This window comes from Heteronotia binoei, chromosome 8 (assembly GCF_032191835.1).
Source record: "Heteronotia binoei isolate CCM8104 ecotype False Entrance Well chromosome 8, APGP_CSIRO_Hbin_v1, whole genome shotgun sequence".
Lineage (NCBI taxonomy): Eukaryota > Metazoa > Chordata > Lepidosauria > Squamata > Gekkonidae > Heteronotia > Heteronotia binoei.
Window position 1 is genome coordinate 20,657,346 of NC_083230.1, and position 10,632 is coordinate 20,667,977.

At 47.8% G+C, this 10,632-nt stretch overlaps 1 protein-coding gene across 1 annotated transcript in view; it reads left to right on the forward strand.

Annotated features, from left to right (window-relative positions):
* The window catches only part of MOV10L1 (Mov10 like RNA helicase 1), a 111,032-nt gene extending 102,418 nt beyond the window's left edge, over positions 1-8,614 (forward strand). Inside the window, exons 25-26 of the mRNA XM_060244397.1 lie at positions 6,497-6,634; positions 7,900-8,614. Coding sequence (XP_060100380.1) covers positions 6,497-6,634; positions 7,900-7,995 — 234 coding nt within the window. The 3' untranslated portion in view covers positions 7,996-8,614. The remainder of the gene's footprint in view (positions 1-6,496; positions 6,635-7,899) is intronic.
* Positions 8,615-10,632: the final 2,018 nt, after the last annotated feature.

Sequence of the window (10,632 nt, forward strand, 5' to 3'; positions counted from 1 at the left end):
GCCAGCCGCCTAGACTCCTGCACTCATTGTGCAAAATTCTCTAAGCAGTCCCGGAAAAACCGTGGTGCAAGACTTAAAACAGCCCTCATGGAATCTGCACTCTCCGCGCATTCCTTGGCGCTGTTGCAACACGATTCCGGGCTCGCCTCGGCTGCTATGTCTACCGCTTGATCCAATACCAAACGGTCGGTGCCGAAATGCTCAACCCTGGTGCCCGAATTGGAATCCTCCACTCCTGCTAAGAAATGCAGGGAGGACAAAGAGCGAAAGAAGGAGAAGGAGAGACGACGCATGAAAGACTCTGCTCGAAGCTCGCATCCATCTCCATCGCCTCTGGGACCGATTCTAGCACCGGAGACGATACCACCCCTTCAACTGTTGCATTCCCCGATCCACCAGCTAGCAGGACGGAAGGGAGATACTCAAGACACTAGTCTGTCTGACTTCGAAATCGATCTCACCCAACAGTCCTCCCGATCTACGTCATCGGGATCGAACACGAAGCAACCTATACAACCAGCTCCGTCCAACACCGTACCGAGGGACACCCCTTTGACGCCGAAACCGTTGGACCGACCCACTCCGGAACCGGACCCTAAGCAATCTGAAGTTCCAAAACCACCACCTCCACCGCCACACTGGGATCCACCTCAGTGGCCTTATATGTATGGGTCGCATCCCATGCTCCCCTTTCCATGGATGCCTCAGCACTACCCAGACTGGGATGCCTCGTCCATGATGTCATATCATTCAAAACATCACGACCAAGATTGCCCAGTGCCCGGGACATAGGCATTAAAGACGTCCAGACGTGAACGCACCCCACCGCCACCGAAGTCGACTCTGAAACTGAGCACCCCACCTCGATCTCCGGAGCTCTCGGAAGGCGAAGCGACGTCTGCTGACTCAGACGGTGAGTCCAACCACTCGGAGCTCCCCGAAACAAGCACGGAGACTTCCTCACCTCAGCTATCTCTGGAGGCAGGCTCCATCTCTCCCTCCGAAGATCTCACCGCCTACAGCGATTTTATCAAGCGAATGGAGCAGACCCTCTCGCTATTGATATCGCAACCAAAACCTACGATAACAGACACAGTCTTCAACATCGTACAAAAGGATGCCTCGACACCAATATCTCTTCCCATGACCTCCGTACTGCTCCAAACTGCAAAAACGCCTTGGGACAAGCCAACATCCACACTGATCTCATCCAGAAAGATTGATCACATGTATGAAATTCAAGAAGCGGATGCCAGGTTTCTCTTTAACCACCCTAAACCAAACTCAGTGGTGATGCCATCCTCCTCCAAGAGCAAGAAGATGCACTCCTCACCTCCCAACAAGGAAGGGAAGAAGCTAGATGGGATGGGCAAGAAATTCTATGCAACAGGTGTGCTAGGCATAGAAACTGCCAGCTATACAGCATGTATGAGCCGCTACCAATATGGCCTATGGGAAAAGGCCACACAGTTCTCCTCGCTGCTTCCAGAGGACAAGCGTCAGGACTTCAAACGTCTGTTGAAGGAAGGGATGTTGGTTGCAAAACATCAGGTCAACGTGGCTAAACACTCTTTGGACATATCAGCCAAAATGCTCAAATCCGCAGTCACCCTCCGGCGCCATTCTTGCCTTAGAGCGACGGCACTTTTGCCCAACACGAAGGCTTGGGTCGAGGACCTACCCTTTGAAGAAGAAGGCCTCTTCGGTTCAACCATCGACATGGCTCTCCAGGAACTGGATAAGAACATCAAAAAGTATAGAAACTTAGGAGTCTCTACATCCTCCAGGACCCAGAAACAGAAACCATGGTCCAAATCATGGTCCAAGAGGCCATATTCCAAACTATCCCCAGAGCAACCATGGTCTCCCAGATCACAACATAGCCAATCGAGACCTACCTAAGGGACTAAACAAGTTCAGCCCCAGCCAGCAACAGTCCAAACACAAGGGCACCAAGCCAACCAACCAGAGTCTTTGACTTTACCCTCCAAACCTTGCCCATACGCCAACCAACCTGCCTTCACCCATACTTACCTGCCTGACAGAGGATAACATCCAACATGTGGGTCCTTGCGCTCATCCAGGAAGGATACCACATAGAATTCCTTCAAATTCCTCTTCCCTCCGGTATCATCATCACGCCTACAATACCTGTCCTGTTGGAGGAAGTACAAAACCTCATTACAAAAGCTGCAATAGAATCCGTCACTGGACCCGCTCCTCATCATGGTTTCTACTCCCGGTATTCCACTGTTCCCAAGAAGGATGGGGGCCTTTGCCCCATCATGGACCTCAGCTCTCAATATTCACATCGTCTACAAGAAATTTCGAATGGTAACCTTGCAGAACATCTTAACTCTCCTCTGGGAGAATGCATTGATGACCACCATAGATCTCAAGGACGCGAATTTCCATCTAACCATCCATCCCGTCCTTACCTCCGATTTGCCATTGGGGAACAGCATTTCCAATATACTGCCCTCCCCTTTGGCATCTCCATGACACCCAGAGTGTTTATGAAGACTGTGGCAGTCATTGCAGCACACCTCTATCTACAGGGCATACTAATATTCCCGGGCATAGATGACTGGTTATTGGTCGCCAAGTCCCCTTGGCAACTCCAGGAACATCTACAGGTCACCATGGCGCTCCTGCAGGACTTGGGGCTCCAAGTCAACCTGAAGAAATCACATCTCGCACCATCCACGCGGGTGCAGTTCATAGGAGCGATCCTGGACTCATCGCACTGCAGAGCATTCCTGCCACCAGACCGGACCCGGGCGATCCAGATCCTCATATGAACCATCTGACTGCAGCAGGTAGCCACAGCACTCCAGGTCCAAAGACTGCTGGGGCTCATGGCTTCCACAACATCGGTCCTGCTCCATGCGCGGCTGCGCATGCATCCCCTGCAGGTATGGTTCATACGAACATTCAATCCATCCAGACATTCTCAGTCTCGCAAACTCACCATACCGCCATGTGTCCTTCGCTCCCTGACATGGTGGGAGTCAGATCGCAACCTGGGGCAGGGAGCCCCATTCAAACGTCAGGCTCCGTCCAAAACCATCACAACAGATGCCTCCCTGTGGGGATGGGGTGCATAGTGGGCCTTGGAAGCCACACCTCCAGCAGCGTCACATAAACTTTCTAGAACTCTTAGCCATACAATACGTGCTCCACTCCTTCCAACATCTGATTCGAGGCCAGGTGATTTCCGTGTTGACGGACAACACAGCCCTCTACTACCTCAACAAACAAGAAGGCACAGTCTCCCTTCGTCTCTGCAAGCTGGCCGTTAGAGCGGTTCCTCAGTGGAACAGGCTTCCTCGGGAGGTGGTGGGCTCTCCTTCTTTGGAGGTTTTAAAACAGAGGCTAGATGGCCATCTGACAGCAATGAAGATCCTGTGGATTTAGGGGGAGATGTTTGTGAGTTTCCTGCATTGTGCAGGGGGTTGGACTAGATGACCCTGGAGGTCCCTTCCAATTCTGTGATTCTATGTTATTGCACTGGAATCAAGTGGGGTAGCCTTGCTGGGCGCAAGCCTCCACTTCCAGAGGAGGGCTGTATCACGACTCAAGGGGGTCTTACCAAGTGCCGCCACCACTCTGGGTTAAAGGTTCCCCTTTAGAAGGCCCAGAGTTCCCTCCCAAGCCCTTCATGCCTCCTGTAGCTTAGGCCATATAATAGGCGTGAGGACCAGGCAGAGTGAACAACAACAAGGTTTATTTTAATGCAATATAAATAAACTAGGTGCATTGAACAGTAAAGGGGTAGGGGAAATAAACAAATGCCCTAACGTGTCTAAACTTACTGTCCCTAACTGTCTCAGTCAGACCTGGGCCTACTCACCCTACCTCAGAGGGTGAGGGTCTCTCCCTGGCAGCAGCTCTTCCTCAGCTCTGCCTCCTAGGAAAAGAATGCCCACTGCCTGGGCTTGGCCTTTATATTCTCTTCCCAGGCCGCACCCCTCTCTGAGCCTATTTCCCTCCAAACCCTCGCTATCCAATCAGAGGGGATCCTGGAAAATGTAGGCTTTTCCCAGTAACTCCTAAGCAGGCTTCCCTGGGGCCTGCAGGCCTCACTAGGCCCAGGATAGGGTTGCCAAGTCCAATTCAAGAAATATCTGGGGACTTTGGGGGTGGAGCCAGGAGACATTGGGGCGGAGCTAAAAGCAAGGGTGTGACAAGCATAATTGAACTTCAAGGGAGTTCTGGCCATCACATTTAAAGGGACTACACATCTTTTTAAATGCCTTCCTTCCATAGGAAATAATGAAGGATAGGGGCACCTTCTTTTGGGGTTCCTAGAATTGGATCCCCTGGTCCAATCTTTTTGAAACTTGGGAGGTATTTTGGGGGGAGGCACTAGATGCTATACTGAAAATTTGGTTCCTCTATCACAAAAAGCAGCCCCCCCAGAGCCCCCGATACCCGCGGATCAATTCCCCATCATTCCCTATGGGAATTGTTCATGGAGGTGCATGATGGTTGTGGGGGCGGGGCTTCCCCCGCTGGCCAGCTGGCTGGGGGAGGCGGGAAGCCTGTAAAACCGGGGGATCCCCCTCTGGGATCAGGGGATTGGGAAGCCTAGCCCAGGATCATGACTGGCTGGAACAGCTGGCTGAGTGGGGTGCATGGGGGAAAGGACTCAAAGCACCCAGAAGCCTCTCTGTTGAATTTCCACCTGCACGGAAGTTAAACAGATCAATGGCAACTGGGCAAGAATGTCATGCCAGTCTCAGATGTCCTATACTGACAGGGCCAGCAGAGGCATTCCTGGGAGGGGGGGTGTTGCCTTGACCCTCTCCCCTCCGAGGCACATGATGGAACCAGCCGACTCACGCTCACCGTCCCGAGTTGGAGTGCTCCTGGATTGCTTGCAGTCTATCAGCTGTGGCAGCTGCAGTGCAAGGTTGTGTCTCAGCAAGGGAATGATTTAAAAACACAGTTGCTGAGCTGGCTCACTACATATGACATATGAACATATGAAGCTGCCTTATACTGAATCAGACCTTTGGTCCATCAAAGTCAGTATTGTCTACTCAGATTGGCAGCGGCTCTGCAGGGTCTCAAGCTGAGGTTTTTTCATACCTGTTTGCCTGGACCCTGTTTTGGAGATGCCAGGGATTGAACCTGGGACCTTCTGCTTACCAAGCAGATGCTCTACTCACTGAGCCACCGTCCCTCACCATCCCTACATGCAGCAGAGCAGCCGCCGGACCCCTCCCCCCCCCCCCCCCCAGACTCACCGTGCTCTGCCGAGAGTGGGAACCAGGCAAAGGACAGGTAATCTCACAGAAAACTTTCTGGGGGAAGTTTTCCTACGGTACCAAGTGGCCATGGCCACCCCACACCTGAGTTCAGTGCTGGAGTGCAGGAGATGCTGTCAAGGGAGGGGAGATGGGGAGCGAGTTTGGGAAGCTTGCTCGTGCTTACCTGTCAGTGCCAAGGGTACCCCGTGAGCCGAGCCTCTGAAGGTGTGGGGTACCTGTTAGGGTTCTGAAATGCAGGAGTTCAGCCACAAAGTACAGAGTTCACTCTCCTCCTTGGATGTCAGAGTGTTCATGCTGTACTGCTAAGTGCCATCTCTGTGCGTCTCCCGCCACCAAAATGCATCGCCCCTCGCTGTAAGTCTGCATGGCAGGGAACTCCACAGGCCCTGCCTAAAGAGTTGTGCGAAGCCCAAGCAGATGTTTTTGTAGGATTGGGGGGCCGTGATTGGGTGCTTGGCTGCCGCAGGGAGGAAGGGGACTGGCTGAGCCCGCAGTTTGCATGCTGAAAGGTCTCAGGAAGCCAACTAACTCTAGCCGTGCTCCCAACACCACCCCCAAACTCCACTGCCACGGGAGTCTGCCTCAGTTGCACCAATGACCAGCCACCGCACCCCTCCACTGGCAGCCGTAAAGAACAGGGCACTGCAATGACCCCGTGCCATTTACGCCAACATAACTGGAGTTATGCATGGGGGTTAGTTGGCTTCCAGAACACTTTCAGTCCTGCCCCCCCCCCCCCCCCCCCCAGATCGGTGACTTTAGTAAAATACTGTCCAACATTGAACAGTTTAGGGTGCACACCCACAATAACTAGTAATGCAAGACACTGCAGGGAGAGTTGTGCATACTGTATGTCTGTCTATGAGAGAGCAGTTTGTGAATCCTACCTTTTTAACCTACAAGCAGTAATCTAGATCCAAGCTGGCAGCCATGTTAGTCTGAAGCCGCTGAACAAAGCAGAAGTCAAGTGGCACCTTTAAGACCAACCAATTTTTATTTAGAATTTTTATTTATTTTTTTTATTTATGTTCTAAATAAAAATTGGTTGGTCTTAAAGGTGCCACTTGACTCCTGCTTTGTTCAAGGAGTAATCCAGGTACAGTTTTCTATACTATTGCAATAGGAAAAGCAGTAGGTTTTCTTTTACAAAAGTTCATTTCTACAGAATGGCCTGCAACCATCTTGACTTTTGGGATCTAATGCTGCTGTTTCTGTTCTAGGTCCGGTCAAATGAAAGCTCATTTAAAGAGGACAGACACTTTTTGGGCTTTCTTACTAATCCAAAGCGCTTTAATGTGGCAATTACCAGATCCAAGGCACTGCTGATTATAGTAGGAAATCCTCATGTGCTGACCAAAGTAAGACATTCTGTTGACGGTGTTAATTTTCAGCATGGGGGTTCAATTTCTGTTGTCTTTGTAGTATAAAGTGTCTTTTAGGGGATATTTACATTGGCTCAAGCCATCTCATAGCTAAAAGAGCTAGAACTTCTGGCTGCCAGACAATCTTTGGATCTCTCAGCTGTACTTACACACACTGCCATACAATAGCTTTTATTATCACTGGCAGCTGGCCAGCATTCTCAGTTAAAGATTAATGACAAGCACATGGACTAAGAGAAAGGAGAAGGGACATGCTCGGACTAGGCCAGATAAAAGACCAGGAAGAATGGGGTGGCCTTGGCCCAGGCTCAAAAGGGGGTGAAGTACAGGTCAGGGGGCAGAGAATAAAAAGAGGACTCCGAAATCAGGCCAAGGAGGAATGAGAAGACACTAAGTCTGGTGAGCTTTCAGGGAAGAGGCCTGTATTGCCCAAGGCCTCAGAATCAGGCTTTCAATCCTTGCTTGAAAGCCTGATTCGGAGGCCTTGGGAACCTGTCCAGGTCAGAGCACCAAGGCGGAAGACAGCAGAGGTGAACCAGCTGCAGGGGAGGGCGCTCATGGTAGTATATATGCAATATCTCATATTGCAAATAAATTTAAGAATGTAATAAATATACCCTTGAGAGATGTATATATCCGTAGTATAGACAAATTGATACTATCTGCCTTCATAATAGAGTTCTTAATGTTTTGAGTTAAACTGTATACATTGTGCGAGGCTATTGAAAATGAAACGCAACCTGACCATGTGACTGTTACCTGTTGGGAGTCACATTTTATTCAATTAGTAAGCAGTTTGAAATCTACAGCTAAGGAAATAGGAACTTCTCTGGCTAGAACTGAATTGTTCAAGCCTGTAAGTCCTATTGATCATAGTAGGAGGAACGTCTACATAGTGTTGAGGGAAAACATGCGTAGGATTGCATTGTATGTATATAAGTTTTAAAAAAAAACCATGAATTTAACTGTGTAACACTTTTAGCATCTGTTTGTACAGTAACATTGTCAGCATTAAGGGATCCATATGAATAATCAGCTATACCGGGGGCAGGGGGGGGGGAGGAAATCTTCATACCAGGAAAATATTAAAGTGAAATCCAGCTGCAAGTACTGTCCTAATCTCTTGTTCTTTAGCAGTCTATGATATTTATAGTAAGTAGATCTTAAACTTTCACATCATTTTGTTTTTGGTTAAAAATAAAGATGGAAGAGTTGTTACAATCTTTGTTCTTTTGGGGCAGGATCCTTGCTTTAATGCTTTCTTGGACTACAGTTTATCCAATGGCGTTTACGTTGGCTGTGACTTGCCACAAGAGCTGCAAAATCTAAAACAGTGAACGTCTTTCAGCGTTGTTAGAAGTGAGACTGGATAAGTTATCAGCGGCTCCTCTTTTCTGCATTCTTTTATAAAGCGCACGATGGAGTAAAAAGAATACTGGTGTTATATTTGAAAACGAAGTGCATATTGTTAAGAACTGAACACTTCACATAAATGGGTTTTTGTATAGTCAATGCAACTAAAAACTGCTAGTGTAATACTGATGGGTTCATACTGATGGGTGAAAATAACAAAGCTTTGTGGTCTGAAACTGGATATCTGGGGGAATATCAGAATTACTAATGTAGACAATAAATGATTAAACTATGAGCACACCTACAATACGATTTTCTCTAGTGTATAACCATTTAATTGGCTTGCTCTTATCAAAAGAGTTCTGTATGTTGTGCCATATTTGCTTGTCAATTCATAGATACGACTAGCACACATAGTTTTATATATAAGAATTGTACTGCTCCGTAAATCTTTCTGGTCATATTTTTGCTGCCAAAGGTTTGAGTTAAAATATAAAGTTGGCACTACACTGACAAATTACAGAATTTCCCCCCCCCCCCAAGTTCATAATTGTATCTTTATGCTGTAAAAAAAACCACATTAAAGTTTTCTGCATGTTGTTATCTGCCTTGGGTCTTTGTAGATTCTTTGGTAGTGGAAAGTAAGGTAAAATAAAGGGATCATAAACTGATCTTTCTGATGTAGTGTAGCTGTTCCACAGTCTGATCCAAATAGCAATATGATCAGTCACTCATTCTTGTACGCTCTCTCCAAACACCTTAAATGTGAGCTCCTTCATAATTTACCATCCCTCTGAAGTTTTTTTGTCTTAATTGAATTGGAAAATTTTAAATTTCTCATTTCAGCTAACTCGACATGAGCAAAATGGGGGGGGATTCCTTCTGGCTGTGCATAGCATCGATAGAGCCATCCCTTTGTAAAAAAATACGGTGTGTTGAGAACTCCCGTGAATACTGAAAATTAGGTGTGCAATTTTTTAGTAGCGATGGGTTGACCCACATTTAGAAGTCAATCGGGGAAATTAAATCGTGGCCTGATGTCAAAAAAAAATTTCCGCAAGTGTCTGGGCTCTGAATTGCATCCAGTGCAGATTCCTTCCCTCTTCTTTTTCTGAAACTCACCTGAATGCAACATGAAGGGTTTATGGCAAATGCTATACGTATGATATAGTCACAGCTGATTTATAGCGACTCCACAGGGTTTTCAAGACAAGAGACGGTCAAAGACGGCTTGCCGTTGCGTGCCTCTGCATCATGACCCCAGTATATCTTGGAGGTCTCCCTTCCAAATACTAGTCAGGGCCGACCTTCTGAAATTTAACAAGGTCAGAGTAGCCTGGGCCTAGCCAGGTCAGTGCTATATTAGGGCTTTTTAGGATCTAGACGGCCAGAACCTCCCCAACAGTACCCACGGCTGTCACAAACCACAGAAAATGTTTCTTGTCATCCTTGACCCCACAGTATTCAGAGCTAAATGAAAGTTTATAGGCCCTCGGGGGATTGCAGTCCTCTGTTTAGTGACTGTTTAGTGAGTCCTCGGCCTTCTCTTCTGTTAAAGAAGTTGAATTATATGAGGAAGAGGCAGAGATTTTACCTACTGCTGGAGTAGCCAGGCTGTTTCCCCAAGAGCTTTATATTAGACTCTCATTGAAGGTCTTGGCAATCCTGGACCTCTCTTATACCCCAAATGGGATAATAGATGAGGATGCTGAATTTCCCAAGGGCTCTGGTAAAATCACTGCCAGTCAAGGAATAAATCCACCTTGGGTACCTCTATCAGTTGGGGTTTCACTCAGTGATGAAGCCCAATGGGAACAGCCAGCGAAACCTAAAGCTAAATCTTCTTTTTTGTGAAGTTTTATTCTCTCCTACCAGGAGCTTCCAAGAAATTCAGACTTCCAGCAATGGATGATCCTGTCAGTTGTTTTGCATCCTTCTCAGTGCTCCCCATGGGCACAGATGGCATGCCAAAGGACAGAACAGGTCCTTCAAAGGGTTCCTGAGATACTTTGGACAATCCCTTTAGTGCCTCGGTCACATGTTCTCCGTTCACTAGAGCAGCCATCTCCTGGGCTTCTGACCTGGCCAATGTGAACAGCACCAGGTATTGGGATGCAGTCCCAGCAACAAGAGCTCAAGTGGCAACAGTCTCTTTCAATGGTGCTAACCATTTTTTGTAACTTTTTTTTTTTTTACAGACGTGATCCCAGGCCAGGCTACAATAAACCCTTTAAAGGGAAGTGGCAGCTCAAATCCAGAAAGAATAGGTCATCTTTCTTCTCCGGCAAACAGGGTCAAGCTTCTAAGGCAGGGGTTGGGAACCTTTTTTCTGCCAAGGGCTATGTGGATATTTATAGCATCATTCACAGGCCATAAAAAATTATCAACTAAAAAAAACAGTGCTCTGCCAACGGAGAATGATTCAGACCAGCAAAATTAATGCAAATAATTGTTTTTCTATTTGAAGGCATGTGGGGGATAGCCTAATCTGGCGCGCGCGCACACACACGGCCTGCCGCCCTAGGCAAATGCACAAGTCCAGGGATTTTCTGTAGAAAAAGCCCAGCGGGAACTCAGTAGCATATTAGACCACATCTCCTAATATTAGCATATTAGGTCAC